At 36.3% G+C, this 19,514-nt stretch overlaps 6 protein-coding genes across 10 annotated transcripts in view; all 6 read left to right on the plus strand.

Moving 5' to 3' along the window:
* Nucleotides 1-1,638, plus strand: part of LOC111703672 (cleavage stimulation factor subunit 2) — a 6,167-nt gene extending 4,529 nt beyond the window's left edge. Inside the window, exons 9-11 of the mRNA XM_023475700.1 lie at nt 585-659; nt 794-942; nt 1,003-1,638. Of these exons, the coding sequence (XP_023331468.1) occupies nt 585-659; nt 794-942; nt 1,003-1,504 (726 nt within the window). The 3' untranslated portion in view covers nt 1,505-1,638. The remainder of the gene's footprint in view (nt 1-584; nt 660-793; nt 943-1,002) is intronic.
* LOC111703785 (prefoldin subunit 5) lies at nt 1,602-3,590 on the plus strand. The gene is made up of 5 exons (XM_023475838.1): nt 1,602-1,694; nt 1,762-1,877; nt 2,104-2,296; nt 2,813-2,877; nt 3,373-3,590. Exons 1-5 carry the CDS (start codon nt 1,644-1,646, stop codon nt 3,449-3,451), a joined length of 504 nt encoding a protein of 167 aa, XP_023331606.1. The 5' UTR covers nt 1,602-1,643; the 3' UTR covers nt 3,452-3,590.
* On the plus strand, nt 3,509-5,776 carry LOC111703777 (thymocyte nuclear protein 1). Its single transcript, XM_023475826.1, has 3 exons — nt 3,509-3,906; nt 4,836-4,921; nt 5,392-5,776. Exons 1-3 carry the CDS (start codon nt 3,606-3,608, stop codon nt 5,605-5,607), a joined length of 603 nt encoding a protein of 200 aa, XP_023331594.1. The 5' UTR covers nt 3,509-3,605; the 3' UTR covers nt 5,608-5,776.
* On the plus strand, nt 5,768-6,217 carry LOC111703791 (40S ribosomal protein S21). The gene is made up of 2 exons (XM_023475854.1): nt 5,768-5,881; nt 6,035-6,217. The coding sequence occupies exons 1-2, from the start codon at nt 5,783-5,785 to the stop codon at nt 6,185-6,187; spliced, it is 252 nt and encodes an 83-aa protein (XP_023331622.1). The 5' UTR covers nt 5,768-5,782; the 3' UTR covers nt 6,188-6,217.
* On the plus strand, nt 6,213-10,439 carry LOC111703729 (TAF6-like RNA polymerase II p300/CBP-associated factor-associated factor 65 kDa subunit 6L). Of its 3 annotated transcripts, XM_023475773.1 has the most exons (9): nt 6,213-6,414; nt 6,503-6,741; nt 6,965-7,107; nt 7,459-7,571; nt 7,757-7,951; nt 8,160-8,265; nt 8,649-9,287; nt 9,863-9,973; nt 10,043-10,439. In XM_023475773.1, the coding sequence occupies exons 1-9, from the start codon at nt 6,224-6,226 to the stop codon at nt 10,079-10,081; spliced, it is 1,776 nt and encodes a 591-aa protein (XP_023331541.1). In that variant the 5' UTR covers nt 6,213-6,223; the 3' UTR covers nt 10,082-10,439. The 3 variants fall into 3 exon arrangements, with proteins under 3 accessions (XP_023331541.1, XP_023331537.1, XP_023331549.1); XM_023475769.1 differs by having other exon boundaries at nt 9,863-10,439; XM_023475781.1 differs by having other exon boundaries at nt 6,288-6,414; nt 6,490-6,741; nt 9,863-10,439.
* Nucleotides 10,440-12,864: 2,425 nt separating this feature from the next.
* Nucleotides 12,865-19,507, plus strand: LOC111703830 (patched domain-containing protein 3). Of its 3 annotated transcripts, XM_023475914.1 has the most exons (8): nt 12,865-13,111; nt 13,651-13,708; nt 14,066-14,227; nt 14,418-14,633; nt 14,914-16,506; nt 16,766-17,097; nt 17,375-17,669; nt 19,397-19,507. In XM_023475914.1, exons 1-8 carry the CDS (start codon nt 12,976-12,978, stop codon nt 19,446-19,448), a joined length of 2,844 nt encoding a protein of 947 aa, XP_023331682.1. In that variant the 5' UTR covers nt 12,865-12,975; the 3' UTR covers nt 19,449-19,507. The 3 variants fall into 3 exon arrangements, with proteins under 3 accessions (XP_023331682.1, XP_023331674.1, XP_023331667.1); XM_023475906.1 differs by lacking the exon at nt 19,397-19,507 and having other exon boundaries at nt 12,866-13,111; nt 13,651-13,705; nt 14,063-14,227; nt 17,375-18,465; XM_023475899.1 differs by lacking the exon at nt 19,397-19,507 and having other exon boundaries at nt 12,867-13,111; nt 17,375-18,465.
* The last annotated feature ends 7 nt before the right edge of the window (nt 19,508-19,514 follow it).

A 19,514-nucleotide genomic window follows, 5' to 3' on the forward strand; every position in this document is an offset into this window, starting at 1 on the left:
TTTTTGACAACGAAATCTTAGACGCAGGATAACTCAATGGTGCCAGAAATGGACAAGTTAAACCTCAATTTAAAAGTTTGTCCACTGGATAATGGGTTCAGTCTCTGAAGCTCAGCGAAATCCCAAACAAAAGTAATATTTAATTTTTTAAAAATTGGTTTAATTGATGTATTTATGTTGTTGTATTACTGGTGTGAGAATTAAAACATCTCGATCTTCAGTCTATGTTGGCCATTCAGTAGTTCAGCCATTCATCTAGTTTATTCTTGAAAATGTTCAGGTTCTTTGCATTTTTCACATCTTGTGGATGGTATTTTTAAATCTTGTGCTAAAAAAATTTCGGTATACAGCTGGAACTTTCAAGTTTAAAGGATATAATACTATCTATGCCATTCAAACATACTTCTAACCACACAAAAGATTTGTTAAAAATTATAACAAAATTGCATTTCTATGCCTTTTTCTTCAGAAAAGTGCAGTCACATTTTTGAACGATTTAAAGCCATGCTCAGACTTATAGAAAATACTAAACTTTGAAGGAAACAATTAAAACCGAATCTCACGGGAAAAATTGATGAATTTAGGAAGCTACCCCGGCAGAAGAGTCTCCCTACGGACCTCCGGTGGACCCGGAGAGAGCACCTGAAACCATTAGTAAGGTTAGAACCATGTCATGCCTTTCTAGATTTAAAATTTTTATTTAATATATTGTCGAATTTTACTTTCTCATTTAAAATAAGATTTTATGAATTGTAAAAATAATTTAATTTCTAATTTAAAAAAAATATTTTAGGCAGTTGCTAGTTTACCCCCCGAGCAGATGTTCCAGCTGATGCAGCAGATGAAGATGTGTATTCAGAATAATCCTCAGGAAGCGAGAGTCATGTTAGCTCAAAACCCACAGTTGGCATACGCTCTACTTCAGGCACAGGTTGTTATGAGGTGAGATAAATTAATCAGAATATTTTGGTTGGTTAGAAATTATATTTGATAATATTTCAGGATAGTTGATCCGGAAACCGCGGTCAACATGTTGCACAAGAATAATCCTCAAGTTCCTCCGTTAGGAGTTCCAGTCCGGCCTCCTGTATCTGTTCCGATGGGAGTTCGTCCCCCCGTAGTTCCAAGACCTGAGATCCCAATGGATCCTATGAGGATGGATCCTAGAATGGCTGAAGCTCCTGCCTTTACTCCGGATCGACCTGCTCCCTTCATGGAGGATCCCCGACGGGATCCCAGGAACCGGGATCCAAGGGAGAGAACGAACGGGTTTCCGAACATGAGAAACCCTCCTCCTGTAGTCCCGGGTCCAAACCTAGGGTCTAATGTACCTCGCGGACCTCCTCCCCAGCTCCCACCGCATCTGGCTGGGGCTGATCCTGAGAAAGCTCAGTTGATTATGCAGGTTCTCCAACTCACGGATGAGCAGATAGCTATGCTTCCGCTGCAGCAGCGGGAGAGTATTATGGTTTTAAAAGAGCAGATAAACCAAGGTTCACGGTGAACTAAGAGTCAGAGCTCGTCTTGTAAATATGTGTCTCCTAACCTCCTTTTATGATTTAAGTATCCTGCATTTGTAAACCATCCCTTCTCTTCTTATCCGTCTTTTGTAAACCTATGAGGTTTTGTTAATTCTAGGTAAAATGGCTGCAACTAAGGCTCAATCTAGTCTCTCACCACAGTCTGGAATGCAGGTCCTAATTTGAATAAGATCACCCTCTTATACTTTCCAAACTTTTACTTGAACTTTTCATTGTTCAGGCTGTTGATTTGACCAAATTGAATCTGATGCAGCTGACCCAATTCAAGAACGGGTTGGATACTGATATCCAGTTCTACCAGGAGTCAATTCAAAACCTTAAACATGCTCAAACTAAGTACGTAGAATATGTCAATATTCTATTTTGGTTTCAATAAGAAAAACTTCTATTATCTATTTTAATTCGTTAATGTGTTAAAAGTCATTTTTGGCTTTGATTAATTACTAATTGGTTGAAATATTTTAACGCCATAATAATCAAAAAATGCTGTTTTTTAAACGCAACCAGTTTTTACCGAACAAAAACTATGGATTAGATTTATTTTATAGTTTCTTTAATCAAGATTTCAAGAGTCTGGAGAGAGTATGGCCAGGATGAGTCCTGACGCGGAGGGAAAGGATATCCTAGTGCCTCTGACAGGTTCAATGTATGTTCCTGGTACTCTGGTTCAACCGGAGAAAGTTATTGTTGATGTAGGAACCGGATACTACGTAGAGAAGGATATCACTGCTGCTAAAGATTATTTCCAAAGAAAGGTAGTATTTTGTTCTATCTCTTTTAGAAATAGAATACTACTTGACCAGAGGGTAAAACTTTTTTGTCTGGAAGTGAATCTGTGGCAGGCAATTATATTATAACGAAGATGAACTTCGATTTAAATTTTGATTTATATCCAACTTTTAAACAGCATGGATAGTGGATACACAAGAACATGAAAACAAAGATAAACAGTCAATTAAAAAAGCTTCTGTTTAATTGCTTTTAAACTTTTAATTCGAAAAAAGCTTGTTAGGAATTAAAACTCTAAAAAATGATTTATTTTATATTATTTATATTGATATTATGGCCGGCCGACTACCTTTCCCGTTGACAACGAAATCTTAGAGCAGGATAAGTGCCAGAAATGGACAAGTTAAACCTCAATTTAAAAGTTTGTCCACTGGATAATGGGTTTAGTCGCTGAAGCTCAGAAAATCCCAAACAAAAGTTTTCTCCTGAGTTTCAAAATTCAGGAAATAAAGCTTCATAATTTTTCTATATCCACTATCCAGGTTAAATTCGTGACGGAGAATATGGAACGTGTCCAGATGATTGGCAGTGAAAAGGCTAAAATTAGGTAAGATATTTAATCATAAATTATTTGTTAGCTACTGAAGAAATTTAATAATTTATAAGATGATAGTAAAAAGGATAAGAAGTGTTCAAACTTTTATTTGATCAACGTATAATTTGAAAAAAACAAGCAGAAAGCTTAAATAATATAAACTAGGGCAAGGAGAAAAAGATAATCCAAGATAAAGATAAATAAGAGGGAAAATAAGAGAATTGAAAAGGATTCTAGAGAAGGGAAATATTGAGGAGATTGAATAAAGCGAACAAGAGGAGAACAGGAAGAGAAGAAGAATAGAAAAGGCAGAGAAGATGGAGAGAAGATGAAAGTAGAAATTTTAAACCCTGTAATTGAGACTGTACACTCCAATTCTGGAGTATCAGCTGTTTTCGGCACCCACACGTGGGTACATTGTGTTATACTCATACTTTTGAAGGTTAAAAGTCAATTTATAGTTTTGTTCAATTTTGCAAGGTATTAAGAAAGCTATTTCATGTTTAGGGATCTCGTGATGGACGTTATGCAGGAGAAACTTCAATCTCAGTTTTCACAGATGGCTCCAGCTAAAGCTAGCTCCTAGTTAAACCTTTAATTTAATGTTCGCCGCGTTATTTAACAATTTTATTAATTTTTCTTAACTTTACTTTTTGATTATAATACTCTTCGGTCTTTTTTTTACATTCTAATATTGAAAACTTTAATCCCTATAAATTTCAGAATGAATTTGAACTAAAATGGCTCCGAAGGGAAGAAAGAGGAAAGTATCGGAGTTGGTGGAAACCCCGGTTGATCCTGTTCTAAATGTGAAACCCTCTCCTGAATATAGACACTGGCTGATGAAATCGGAACCTGACTCAAGGAAGGAGAACGGAGTTGAGATGAAGTTTAGTTTCGATGATCTGAAGATGTCCGAGGGTTCCCGAGCCTGCTGGGATGGGGTTAGAAACTATCAGGCCAGAAATTTTATGAGAAATATGAAAATCGGAGACAAGGCGTTCTTCTATCATTCGAATACCAAACCTCCTGGAATTATAGGTAATTGTTCTTGTGAAATCACGATTCATACCTTTAAAGATCACCTCCCTCATGTGTATGGGGGGGGGGTATATGGGAAACGATTTCTTTTTCACTTTTTCCGCTATTTTTTTTGGTTAATACTCTGCTATCAAAATTAACGGTCTTTTAAGGCGTGTGTTCTTTTCAAAAATGTTGGCGCTAAAAACCAGTGTTTGGAACCTTATAATATAGACTAAACGAAATTTTAAGTAAACCTCCAGAGACAGAGGGGCATGTCCGATACTCAACAGGTCTCTCTCCGTAAAGCTTTCAGTTACTCTTGTTCGGTATATTCCTAGAGAACGATTTCTGGACCCCTCCTATCAATTTTGTACATGGATCTTACAGAAAGTGTCAACTTAACCTAACCCGTGGCCGCAGCGCTCGACCCCTAGCCCATCCTTGCCGCAGCGCTCGGCCCAGAAAGTGTCTTAACTAACCTAACCCGTGGCCGCTGCGCACGGCCCCCTAGCCCATCCTAGCCGCAGCGCTCGGTCCTGAAAGTGTCTTAACCTAGCCCTAAATAATGCCAAATAAATACTAATTTGGTCATGTACAAAATTGATAGGGGGGGGGGGGCCAAAAATCGTTCACTAGGATAGACCCCTCTTGTTCGTTCTTCTTTCAATAATTCTTTATTTTCAATTGGGGTTTCTTCTTTAAAGTAATTGCGTTTATTGAATTAAAATAACGGAGTAAATTCTGAGAATGAATGGCTGAGAGGGAAAAGCTGGTTGGTCAATGGTCACTAGGAATTACAACAGCAGTCCCTATCATAGGCAGTGTGTGTTTGGGGGGGGGGGGTTAAATTTGTTCGTCTTACTACGACCTAAATAAGGATATAAATAGTCCTGGAATTGTCTGTTGGAAATAACAAATGTAAATTTATTCAATTATTCATAATTTAGGAATAGTGGATATTGTTAAAGAAGCGTATACTGATCATACCCAGTTTGACAAGAAGGATCCACATTATGATCCTAAATCATCCAAGGTTTGTCTTAACTTATGGTTTATATACGAATTTAACTTTTGGCTCAAATGTAGATAGAACTCTAATTCATAAAGAAATCTTAAATTTTACGATTCATTTTGAAGGAATCGGAAAGCCCATTGAGAAACTATACAAAAAGGGGTAACTTTGCCTGATTTGAAATAAACTGCATCCCCCAAACAGTTGAACGCATCATAAGCAGATTTAAAAACAAGTTTGACCTCTGAGCCCGTTCTCTCAATAGATAGTCGTCGTGAAGTTCACGTACTTTGGGGGACGATAGTTTGGTCGCAAGATGTCTCGTATGAATTATCTATCTATCCGATAAGAATTTTGCGCGAGACATCTAGCGGCCAAACTATCGTCCCCCAAAGTACGTGAATTTCACTACCACTGTTTAAACATTATGATTGAGAGAACGGGCTCTGATAATGATCTATTTCTGGCCGGTATAAATTTGTTTCGTTAAGGATGCCCCAAGATGGGAGATGGTGGATGTGCAGTATGTCCGTACTACTCAGAGATATATCCCTCTAGACGAACTCAAGAGGATTCATCTTGAGCATAAAGCGAAGGGAGGACCTCTATCCAACCTTGCTCTCTTTACCCGAGCCCGTCTCAGTGTTCAACCAATAACTCAGGAGGAATGGGATTTCATCTTGTCTCTGGAGAAAACTGAACCCTAATCTTCATGTACTTAATTGAAAAGGCTGTGAAACATTTCCAAAATTCATCTTTACTATTTTATATGTAACTCTTTTAACCCATTCCAGTACATTTACCTAGTTCATATTAATATTAATGCACCAGCACAACTGATCTCCGTGAAACCATAATTTGACCTGATATTTCAGAGGAAAGATGCAGAACGAAGCCGGAGAATACGTTGACCTCTATATCCCCAGGAAGTGTTCTGCTTCCAACAGGATTCTGGCTGCCAAGGACCACGCTTCCATCCAGGTGATTTTTTAAGCTTGTCGTGTTTAGACCATGTTCTTCATCCGTCTCAATTTTCATCTCTATCTTCAATTATTGAACGAAAAGTAAAATCGGTTCCGCTCTTAAAGTGCTTGTTGAAAGATCTTCACATTTTCAATATTTTTTTTTTTTTAGATTAATCTGGCTGAGGTTGACGAGACTACTGGCAGGATGACCGGAACCAACAAGACCTACGCTATCTGCGGAGCCATCAGGAGGATGGGCGAGTCTGATGATTGCATCAATCGTCTTGCCAAGAAGGACGGAATTGTCGACAAGAAGTTCTAATTCTTGACGAAAAATATTTCTTCTTTCAGATGAAAAATGGAGAATAGTTCTCGTGCTGTGGAGGAGCGGAGATATGTTCACTTGGACCCGGAAACTGTTACTAACATTGCGGAGTCTCTAGGGATATCCAACCTTGCTCCGGGTGTTGCCAAGGAGCTAGCTCAAGATGTAACCTACAGATTACGAGAAATATCTGATGTCTGCTCCCAGTTCTTGCGTCACAGCAGGTCCGATCTTTTCTATTGCTTGCTTCTGAATTCAATTGTTCTTCTTTTCAACGTCTTATTTAGTAAAATCTTCAGTTTATATGTTTAGGAAAAGAAAACTGTCAACAGATATTCTCAACAAAGCATTCAAATGTAAGAATATTGAACCTGTTCTCGGACACAAGAAAAATACTATCCTTGGCTGTGATTCCTTCGAGTATTTACCCGAAGCCGAGGTTTTTGTTGAGTCTGATCGAGAGATTAATCTTGTAAACGAGAGTTTACAAGGGAATCCTTGTCTTCCGGAGTCACAAGTTACTCTCACGGCATCCTGGATTTCATTGCAAGGTATTATTTTCTCATCTATTTTGTTGAATTAATAGAAGTAATAAAATTTTCCTCCTTTTACCCCTTTAATCATCGATAAATTTTTATCTAAATTTTCATCATGGGAATTTGTTCTCTCTAATACTTTAAACGAAAATTCTTCATATTGTAAATATATCGTTGGCTTTTTTCGTTCTGTTTTTTTTTTCTCTTTTCCTTACTTCTATAGACCAAAGCTGTTCAGGTGTAGCACTGAAAAGCCCGCCGGAGGAGTGTCGAGTCAACCCTGCCAACAATCCTCTTACTCCAATCCAAGTTCAGTTCTACTCAAATATTACCAACAATATACTCGGTGAAAGCCATCAGCTTTGTCTACTCTCACTCCAGGTAAATTTTATATTATTTTTGAGGAGTTTGTCTACAGTAATTTAACTGTTTAACTAAAACTAATTATTAAAAACTAAAAATAATTATTAAGAAAGAATTTATGTGTAAACATTGTTAAAAAATGGATGAAAAGACAGGGTTGTTTTCCCTCTGTTTGCACGTCTGTCAAATTTTGTTCTGCTTAGCCAAATTTTGCTTCCCTGTTTTTGCAGGCATCTTTCTCCCGCTAATACACCAAAAAATCGTCGTGATTAATCTTTCTACGAATGAAATTATAAAACCAGATGGAAAGAGAAACGTACTAATTTTAAACAGTGGAAATCAAGCGGTATTGACGTTGTTTTTGTTGAGGATTTGCGAAGTAATCCCCGCCTGACTCCTCTCCTACCATTCCTGGTTAACTTCTCTAGAGTGTGTTTAAGCCGTTATAAGGAGAACTCACTCATTACTTCGAGAATAACTAGGTCAGTTACAAATTATTCAAATTGAACTTCTGACCTTGAGATGACACCAAATTTGATTTTTATTGTCGGAAGTAGTTGTGCTGCGTAGTATAAGTTTAACCACTCCTCTTGTGCGCTGGATTACAATAACAAGAAGAAAAGTTTATAAAATCCCAAGTTATTTTCTATAATACTGATGAATTTAGGTTAATATCTGCACTGTTCTCCAATCCACACATAAACCTATCTCCTAAACCCTACCTGAGCTACCTTGTCTCAGCACTGCTTGGGTTCCTCATCAAGGAGAACAAGGATCCCCAGTCCGCGGAGCAGGTTCGCCTCGTCTCATATGTTCTATCTCAGGCTCTCAGGCGGTGGGCCACCCCAACCAACCAACTGAGGTAGTGCATTGAAATTTCTCGTTTAATTTTTGGTTAATGTTTTGGTATTTAGGAGTTAATCTGAATATCCCAATTAAAGACATCTCTGGGTGTAGATTTTGGGGTCGATATATTCACTTTTTTAATTAATAGTATCTTGCCGCTTTTTTAAACTCTTCTGTCAGACTTTATCTCCCTTGATATTTTTTTTAATTTGTGATTTGTTTAGGGCACAAACTTTAAAAGCATTGAACGAGAACTGTGGAAACCATCTTTCTTATTCTCAGTATGGATCCTTAACCTCACTTTGTATACTCGGGCCTCAAGTTCTAGAGGTAATTAAAAAAACTATGCCTGGTCCTCGTAACAGTTCTTCAGCCCCTCATATTTTTGTCTACCTTGCGCTTTTTTATGTTTTTCAACATCAGTGACCGAATAGATGAATTGGATAGGTCGCTTATCTACCCACCGACGGTTCATATTGATTCAAATCTCCGAGAAACCTTTAAATCGGTGATTAAAGATTTGAAGGCGATAGGTAGTTTAGCGACCTAGCTCAAATGCAATAAATTCGGACCCAGGTTAGGTTAAGAGGTTTTTATTGCAACGCGAGGTTGCAATAAAAATAGTAGAAAAGTACGGGTGGGGTTCCGGAACCTAAACGAGTTTAAAATTTTTGTTTCACCGAAGAAAACACATTTTAATTTCAACTTTTTAGGAGTGTTTACTGCCGAACTTGGAAAGTCTAATTTCTAATTTGTGGAGTATATTGAAGCAGCAGAGTGAGTGTAAGAGAAAGGTTCGTAACGAACTAGGAAACTGGAGTCTAGGATTACTCCGTGTTGCTGGAACTGACCTGATCAAGTATTGGAAACAGACTAGGTCAGATTACAAATCTGTTAAGAACCTTTATACTTTGTTAGACGCATACTTCGGAGATTCTCTAGTTCCTTTCATCCCGGGATCAGGATGTGGAAGGATCGTTCCAACTAAAGATTTTGGAAAAATGAAAATTAGAAAAATTCAATCCTTACTCAATCCTTCGACATCCAAGCAGGAGAGTGGAGATACCTTTCGGGAGCCCCGTGAACTAGATAGAGACTTCTTCTCTGCACAGGAGAACTTTAATTTCCTCGCCGATATGGGGGTACCTAGTGATATTTTCGAATCCAATGATCTTGTATCTAATGATAGGCAGGAGAACGATTTCAGCGGATATTTTAAACCACGGACAGTAAACCTATCCAAAGGGTTGGGTTCAGCCTTTCCAGACATCCAGCAGTTTAAGTTCAAGGCTAGAGCTATCAAGCTGAACCTAGGACCTTGTAAACAGTTGGAACCTGACAGATATACACAGGTAGTTAACATTTTTTGGGTTATTCATGAATTTTTCACAAATTTAATGTAAATGAATCTTTTAAAACATCTTTTTCCTGAATATTCTGTTAAGTCTGAAGTAAAGAGAAATAGCTTTTTGTGTTATTTTCAAGTCTGAAGTAAAGAGAAATATCGTTTTGTGTTATGTTTTAAGTCTGAAATAAAGAGAAATAGCGTTTTGTGTTATTAAGTCTGAAATAAAGAGAAATGTCGTTTTGTGTTATGTTTTAAGTCTGAAATAAAGAGAAATGTCGTTTTGTGTTATGTTTCAAGTCTGAAGTAACGAGAAATAGCGTTTTTGTTATGTTTCAGCAAAAGGAACTAAGTCTTTGCCACAAACTCAAATTTTCTAATACCTATTTTTTTTTCAACCTGATATCGTTTGGTATTTCAAACTTAGATTATTTGATATAATATGATTCGTAGTTTGAAATATATAAGGACTTTGGGATGCAAAGATATTGAGATTAGAAAACAAGAGTTTGTGGAAAAAACTCAATTCCTTAAGACAATAATTTGGTTTTTATAATTAATCTCGATTTTATTATTGTTTAGAAGCGACAAACTGCTGGTGAACGGGGTAGAAGATTAGTTCCATGGAGAAACCTTGCAGTGGGGGGTAGAGTTGGTTCTAAGAGTAGACGGAGCAATATTCCAACTCTTTACATCCTTCCAGACTACATAGATGTTCTCAGATACTTTTAGAGTAGACGGAGAAATATTCCTACTCTTTACATCCTTCCAGACTACATAGATGTTCTCAGATACTTTTAGAGTAGACGGAGAAATATTCCTACTCTTTACACCCTTCCAGACTACATAGATGTTCTCAGATACTTTTAGAGTAGACGGAGAAATATTCCTACTCTTTACACCCTCCCAAGTCTCCCAGTTTGCATAGATGTTCTCAGATACTACTCGAGTAGACGGAGCAGTATTCCTACTCTTTAAACAACTACATTGATGTTCTAAGATACTCCTGAGTAGTTGAGAAATAACCTCAAAAGATCAAATATATAAATTTATTTTATTTTATTTTCAATGTAATCTCAGTTATGTGATAAGTATTTGAGTAACATTATCTATTATATTATGTAAATTAACTAAATGAAATGAAAACTGTTAAATTTTATTATTGTTCAGTTTGTTCGCATTGAAATGCGCAAATGTTACATAAGATTGTTGTTAATGCTAATAGGGAAAGGAACTTCTAGAATTGAAATAAGTGTAGATTTTATGTTGATTGGTGAATCTGTTATTTATGATAATTTAATTACAAGAAAAATGAGTAAATACATTAAACCTCTGGAAGAAAAATGTTTTTTTTGGGAAAAAATGGAGATTCTGATTGTAGACTTCAGTATTTATGACTCCTAGTTATATACTTTGCTTACCTGTTAGTTTGTAACAGAAAAGCGTCAAAACGGCTGAACCAATCGGACCAGAACTATTTATGGGACCTCACATAATCCCAGTTAAGGTTTATTTTGTAAAAAATATGTCTGATATTTTTTCACGTTTTATCTTAATCGCAAAACGAATTGTTATTAAGAGCATTAACGTTAAAATCGCAAAGGGGTGACAAGCGTCCTGGAAGCTTAGTTTCATACACGGAAAAAGATTATGACATGAAAATAACATTTATAATTCCTTAGTTCGACTGTAAGTAAATTGGAAAATGTGTGCCAATAATTTGCGTTGGATGAGTTTTTAATCATCAGTGATGCAATGACAGCTTGAATATAGATATAGGGTGTCTCACAAAATATGACATTTAATAAACAAATCTTATGCCTAATAATATTTGACTTTGAAATCAATTTTAATACAACATGACTCCTATATAATATTTTTATTGATCTTTGGTATCACACAGATCACACAACTTGACTAATAATGGAAAAAGACATTCTGAACTATTCACCAGCTGTCATGTTTCGTGGGACACCTTGCATAATATCTATAGTTCCAAGATTGTTTTATTAGTTTTTGGCCTAGATTTTTTTATGAGGGTATCCTCCGATTTTCGCAATTTTTTTAGAGGTCCCCAATAATGAAGGAAATGATCATGTGAAGTTTAATTTTTGGATTTTAATTGTCATTGGAGCTAGAGCTTTTTAACTGGATTTTAGTACGTTCTTCAAATGTATTGTACTACAGTGAAAAATTGTCAAGACGACATTTGATAAATTCTTCCGATGTATTCGTTATTAAGGGTTTCACTGTATAGAAAAAGTCGTTGTTGGTAAGTCAAATTTTTAAAATTTCCCAAAATCAAGGTTGAAACGCTCTAGCCGAGCCTCAAATTTTGGATTTAATGTTTATTCTAATGTCATCTGGTGTGCAAAATTTAAAGAAAAACCATGACAGCGACTTCCATGGGGTGGCTGACTTGGTAAAGAATGACCCAACTACCCGCCTTTATTTTTATATTTGGTGTTTACAAATTATTTGTTACTGAAAAGCTTATTTTCCCAAAATCAATAAGAATTTTGATTTCTTAAATCTTGTGTGTTATGACGCTCGCTGTATTCAAGCATCTGATTTAAAAATAATATGCGGCAGAGTCGCATTATCAAATGTTAATGTTATCAAACATTCATGTAGTTGAAGCAGACCTAGAAGAGACCTTGACCGAACCGTTCTTTCCGGAAATATTCATTTCGGATTCGTTAAGACGTTTTCTAGCTGCAACTTCCTGGCCTGACTATCCTGGAAATCGCAGCTAAATCATTTTAAGTAAATACCTAGAGGGCCGGGAAGCGGATCGGATATCAGATCTAACAAAAAATTCAGTAAATCTTATGGAAACAACCTGGATCCGGATCCGCATCAAAATTAAATGGATCTTAAGCACTGGTTTATGGTTAATAAGAATTTAAAGAAGAATCATCAGATGTAATCTAAGAGGTGACCTGACGGGTTTCTTGCAAGCAATAAGATTCAAATGAAGACTTTTTAACTTAGCTTTACTATACTTTCTGCACCAAATATGATCTTGACTAGCAAATTAAGTTGTTGTCGACCTTTGCGTTAGTTAAACTTACCATTACTAGAAACTCAAGGCGCTTCGCGCCCTTCTTTCTAGGCTTTTAGGGCGCTTCGCGCCCATCTTTTATTTAAATTGTCAACATGTTCTTATTGTTTACATTTTAAACAAAGAAGAAAAAAATTTTGCGGATTTTTAAAAAAAATTCGCGGATTTTCAAGAATTTTTTTTTTTACAAAATTAAAAACCTTTAAAACACATTTTTTTTAATTTGTATCATACATAAACCTTCCTTGTGGTCACGTGATGTCACACAAAATTTTTTTGCCCGATCGGTTAAGCCGTTTTGACGTTTCTTGGATACAAACAAACAGACAGACAAGCCAAATTTTTATATAGATTTTGGGTTTGTTGACAAGTTAGATGTTACTATATTTTTAGTCATATTCAGCTCATTGTAACAAAAATCTTGATGAATTCTATGTCAAATTTTATACTTATTTAAAATTGGGTCGACTAATAGATTTTACGGATTTTTTATCACCTTTTGTGGGAAACATTAATTGGTACGATCTCTAAATTAAACTATTTATGAAGAAATTTAGTGAAAGGCTTTAACATTAGTACTAATAGATAGTCAAAATGTTTCTGTAAGTGGAGTGTAACATAAGGGGATGCCATGACGAAGGAGATCTCAGAGAGAAGAGCTGAATCTGCTCCGGGTTTACTCAATAAACTCCAGGGTTCAACACTCCGGATTCTAGAGGACGTTTTTCAATCCTACGGAGAATTTGTTGCAAGACATCCTGTCATAGGTAAATTAACATATGCCCAATTTGCATAGTACAACCAGGGGTCGTCTCAATCTATATTTAGTGCCCTTGCTGAGCGTGACAATATATTTTACTACGGTTGTATCATGGCAGCACGAATAAGAAATTGGCCAATAATTCGTTTTCTTAAAATTCTCGTTTAAAGATATTTGTTTAGGTTTATTTTTTCTGTTCAGTTTCGTTTCAAACCTCGTCAGAGCCATGTCTGTAGATGTACAAATTCCGCTTGCGTCTTATAAGGAATACCAATTTAATTGGTTCTTTTATTTAACAATGCGCGTAGCATCGATCTCAAATTTTCATTTTTGGAAAGAAATAACAGGATGCAAGGGTACGAAAACTTTAACCTTGATCAAATACTATATTAGTAAGATCATAGAAATGGAGAGTGGATCCCCCCTCCTCAAATTATCTACCGATCTTAACCTAACCTTGACTAACCTGGAATATTGTGTGAGGGGCCGGGGGTCTTTAGTTGATAAATTTCATCTGACCCGTTATATTGACTCCTATATTTTCAGTGATATTAAGTTGTGTGGCTCTAACTTGTGTGTGCGGAGGGGGACTATATTGGTTTAGGGAATTCATGCAGAAGAGTAAAAGCCGTTATTTTACATTTTTTAACAATCTTAAATAATTAAAAAGATTTTTGTTTAATTTTTAAAAATTCAGATATATAAGAACCCTTTTTAAATTTTTTAAAAGTAACAAAAAAAATTGAATTTTGACGTCTCATAACCACCCTCTAAACTTAGACAATCATATTGAAAGGCAAGACCTTTGAATAGTACAGAAACAAAATAAATTTTATTTCTAACAAAGTTCTCAACATTTACGAAGGTTTTAATTGCACTCAGGCTCAAAAGCTTAAAAGAAGTTTAAGTTAAGTGAATCGCTATTTTTTTGGTAAAATCTGGAATGCATGATTTTGAGCAGAGCTGAGAATGAAGGAGTTAAACTATGGATCCCATATAACTCCGACTACAGGCTAAATAATGATTGGATGTTTGAGAATTATCCCAGGGATCTTAGATTCAACAGTCTTATCCTCACAGGAGAGAATGTACTTACAGCTCAGGTTCTTAGAACTATGTATAGGAAAGATTTCTTCTCAGGAGCAATTTTCAATTATTTTAGTTTTACTTAGAGGTTGGAGATAAGAAAAAACATCATATTTTCTAACTATTTTTTTATTTTTATTTTGGCATAATATATTTTTTTTATGAACGACGAAAATTGTTGCATTCATTAAAAATTAAGTTCCTGAGAAGGAAATGCACAAACCTAGAGTGAGTAAGTCTATCCGAACAATGCGGAATATTAACAACGAGACCTGGGACGATCATTGTATGAAGAGACCTGTGATTAAAGTTCCGTCATTGTTCGATATTTTCGGCCGGAAGAGGAGGGAGATTAAGTTTGATGATGATCTGTTCGGAGACGAATTTGACGAGGAAAAAGATACAGTTATTACTGATCCACTTAAATTAGCAACTCAATTTAGGTAAATTCTTAATATTGAAGTATCCGGCGTTGCCCAAGGTTATAGAATTATGCATTATCATAGTTACACTCGCCATTTACCCGCGCTTGGTATTTAATCCTGAAATAATGTGAAATTCAATTTTTTTAATGTGTCAACCCTGGTGAACTAACGGTTCCCTCAAAAATGTTTAGATTATTAAGTCCATTCGTCTTTCCAGTTCAAGCCAACATTTAAATATATATATAATTATATTTATAAATAAATTAGTAATGAATCTCATTAAGAATTTAAATTCTAGTATTGATGAGTATCCTGACCCGTACTGTGGAATAGTGACCGGCATGCCGCTAGCTTGCATGGAGTTGAGTATTCTAGAACTGTTTGGACAAGGAGGAGATTATGATGAGAGAACCGACGATGTAATGGAGACACTGACAGATGAAATAGTTCTAGATGTGATCAATAATAAGAACGTGAGCGGAATCTTTCTCACCCCTTATAATTTCACAAGTTATTTATCTAATATTGAATACAATACACAAGGTGAAATTATCGGAGCAAAGGCAACCTACATTATCTGGTTAGGGAGGATGAATATGACCGAAGCTAAATTGAACCCTGCTCCGGGACGAGGTGAACCCATCTCCATGTCTATGCTGCAATGGGAAGGAGATATGTTGGAGGTTATGCTCAACAAATCTGATTATCCGAAAGGATTAGAATCATTTCCTAATGTTGCGCGGAGTTTTGGAGATATCGCCGGTTCAACAATCATCGGAGATATCACATTCTTTGTTGCCGGGTATATAATGATGTTTACCTACGTTCAAATAATGTTGGGTAAATTCTCCTGCGTAGAGCACCGAACCTACCTATCTACAGTAGGGATATTAGGGGTTATCATGGGGATAATAGTTTCCTATGGTATTTGCTCCGCTGCTGGTCACTTCTATGGTCCTATGCACTCAGTTATGCCGTTCCTCATGTTAGGAATAGGCATAGATGACATGTTTGTCATCATACAGTGCTGGGACACCCTCTCTGAGGAGGAGAAGAAGGAGAACTTGGTCAAGAGATTTGGATTTCTAATGAAGCAGGCTGGAGCAGCAATAACTGTTACGTCAGCAACTGATGTTATAGCTTTCGGGGTCGGAGCATTCACTATCCTTCCAGCTCTTCAGTCCTTCTGTATATACGCAGCCGTAGGTATAGTCGCAACATTTGTTTTCCAGTCTTCATTTTTCCTTGCTTGGATGAACCTTGATCAAAGAAGGATTGAATCCAATAGAAACGGTTGTTGTCCCTGCTATGTACACCCAGAAACTAACAATCAAACCCAAGAAAGAAAAGGTGCATTGCAGAGAGTATTTAAGAAATATGCCGAATACCTCATAAAAACCCCAGTGAAGATTTCTGTTCTACTCGTAGCGCTTGTTTTAACTGGGTTCGGAGTTTACGGAAACGTTCTGCTCCGACAAGAGTTCGATCCAACCTGGTTTCTTCCCCAGGATACTTATATTGCACAGTGGTTCGTCAACAATAAGATGTACTTTCCGTCCTCAGGAGAGCGAGGAACTATTTATTTCAGCGGAACCGAGTTACCTGCGGATATTGATAAGATTGAGAAACTATCCCAGGATCTAAGAGAACAGACTGATATTATTGTTAAATCTGACGCCTGGACCCGTCCATACATAGATTATCTTCAGAAACTTAACTACACGGAGAAACCGTCTAAATTAAACAAGACGGCATTCAGATCTTCTCTGTCTCAGTTCTTGTTTAGTCCTGTCGGAGCTGTTTATAGGAACGGGTTCAATTTCAAGGAGCAACTGGAGTGTGGAGAACTTGCTTCTGAAGTTCAGCTGAGTGAGATTACGTACACACACAGGTATATCTTATCTTACATAATGGAACTACGTAGGCGTAATTTATAGACTGGCATGCTCTATACACAAGGTACCCATAAAAGCTTTGTCTGACCAAGAATGCACGAGATATCCATAATTTTCTTTTAAAAATTATTTATTTTCAATTGTGGTTTTACATATTGACTTGATTCAGAAACCATCGTGAAATACTTACGACCCTTTTTAAAATTAAATCTTCTGTCCCTTTAAAATTAAATTAAAGTAATTATTTTAATCTAGGTTGATGAACGGTCCAGAGGAACATGTTCCAGCCATGAACCGAGTCAAGAATATTATTGAATCAGCAAATATATCTGGGAAAGTGTTCGCAATGGCCATGGGTTACGCTACGTGGGAAACTGACGAGATCATATCTTTAGAAATCTACAGAAACATGGCGCTGGCCATTGTTTGCGTGTTCATTACAACCTTGCTCTTCATCAGCAACCTGGGGGGATCCTTGCTTATCCTGGTGTGCGTTTGTTTAACTCTGGTTGATGTTGGAGGATTTATGCACTTCTGGGGACTCACAATAGATACTGTCTCATGCAACAACCTCATCATAGCAATAGGCAAGTTTTTTAAATTTTAATCTAATTTGATTTTTTTAAGGAATTAAACATGATCAAAACCTGCATGCCTTTTCCTCATTATAGATTGTATTCTACTAGTTTTTAACAAACCAAAAAATTTTGCAATAATGTTCTTGAATTTCGCGATCACTACTGTTTACAGGTTATATTACCTTATTTGGTTTCATTTTCCTCCTCAATTAAAATATTCATTCTTCTTGCCTTCCCCCTTTCTTATTAACAACTTCATGTTATAACATATCAAGTTATATTGCAGGATTATGTGTTGACTACTCGGCTCACGTGATGCATCGGTTTCTCACTGAACAGGGTCCGCGGGAAGACCGTGTTGTCCAAACTGTCTCTAACATTGGTCCTGCAGTTTTCAATGGAGGAGTTTCAACCTTCCTCGCCTTCGTCCTGCTGGCCACCTCCAGATCTCACGTCTTCTCCAGCTTCTTCAAGATCTTCTTCCTGGTAGTTAGTTTCGGACTGTTCCACGGGTTGGTCGTGCTCCCAGTTATACTCAGCTTTATTGGTCCTGATTCAGCACACTACACGCTAGTAACCAGGACAGATATTCAACTCAAATCCAAAGAAAAAGAAAATCCTGGGGAAATAGCTCTTTAGTCTTGCTCCAGGATATGATCATTTACTCATTATGTTTATTTGTTTTGTTTATTAGTTGTTAGTTTAAATCTGTTTTGTTATTTGTATGATCTGATCTTAGCAACTTACAGGGTATTATGTTATATTTCTTGTGTGCCGTCTTTCATGAAAATTTTATCTGAAAGGTTGGTGAAACGAGTCCATTCAATTTTGAGTCCAATGCTTAGGGTCCAGAACATTTTGGCTTCCAGCTGATCCGATTCCGAAGCATTTGAACAATCTTCACAGTTTACACAAATCAAGTTCTACCTATAAGTTCTGATTTATGGTTTTTCAAACGTAAGTAGACATTATATTGCTTGGGACACGACAAACCAACCTTTCAACCCTCTCTCGCACAGAGTTAGTTAAACAATTATTGAGACTGATACTTTTTTTGCGAAATCTCATTTGTAACTTTTTTGTCAAATGTTTATACAAACCAGTCACTTCTAGCCTTGGCAATTGACAACTGTCTTCATTACATTATTTAAACTGAGAGCAAACAAGTAAAAAATCCAAGTTTATTTTCTGTAAATCTCAAATTAACTCAATATGTGGTATCTGGAGTTATATATATGTACGGGTTTCACGGGATAAATTAGAAGACATTTTCTTCTCCAAACACTGAAGACCTGAGGTCTGGAACTATATATTAATAGTTGATCTATTTCCTTAGAGTTGCCCATTCACTTTACCTAGTAAAACTACTTGTCGATATTCATTTAGTTTAGTCTAGAGACTAAAACCTGTACTAACCCTTGAAACAGGACATTTCTCCAGTAGACAAGGATTGGAGATTTTCTTCAGGTTTATTCTACGTTAGGACTGCTGATTAGTTACTATTATTATTACTGTAATTATTCTCATAACTAGACAAAAAACTTTCTCTAGCATTTACTTTCAATTTTTAGACTTTTTAGGTATACCAAAAGACCAGGGAACTTTTCTCCAGCCCTAACACTAGTCCCCGAGTTTTTTTTTACATGAACTGGACCATTATTAGGAACTTAACTTTGAGAATAGATTGCATGCATAACTAATGAGCTTAATACGGTGAATATATCCCTCCATATCAAGGAAAGCCAATGTCAGGTTCGGCCAAAGAAATGTTCTCACACCTTTCATTCTCAGCTTCAGTAAATTATTTCAAGACATTTTACTTTACCAGGAGTATATTTCCAGATACTCTCCTTTTGGTTACAAGAATATCATCAGGTTGTATACTATATCAGGAGAATATCTCCAGGTTGTATAGTAGATCTGGAGAATATCTTTAGGATGTATACAATATCAGGAGAATATGTCCAGGTTGTTTACAAGACCAGGAGAATATCTCCAGGTTGTATACGAGATCAGAAAAATATATCCAGGATTTAGACTAGACCAGTAGAATATCTCCAGGTTGTATACTAGATCAGGAGAATATCTCCAGGTTTTATACAAGATTATGAGAATATTTCCTGGTTATATACAAGACCAGGAGAATATCTCCAGGTAGTTTACAAGACCAGGAGAATATCTCCAGGTAGTGTACAGGATCAGGAGAATATCTCAAATTGGTATACAAGAACATAAGAATAACCTTAAAGAAATTAAATAAATTAAGTTCATATTTTTCTTTTGCTTTGAATCATCTGATGTTCTCCAGGTATCAAACTGATCTGAACGATTTTCTACGATCTTTTATGTATTTATGTTAAAACAATCCCAGTAAAACACATTTGTAATATTGTTAGGTTTAATAAAATAAGAAATAAAATGAAATA

Source organism: Eurytemora carolleeae, unplaced genomic scaffold (assembly GCF_000591075.1).
Source record: "Eurytemora carolleeae unplaced genomic scaffold, Eaff_2.0 scaffold73, whole genome shotgun sequence".
Classification (NCBI taxonomy): Eukaryota; Metazoa; Arthropoda; class Copepoda; order Calanoida; family Temoridae; genus Eurytemora; species Eurytemora carolleeae.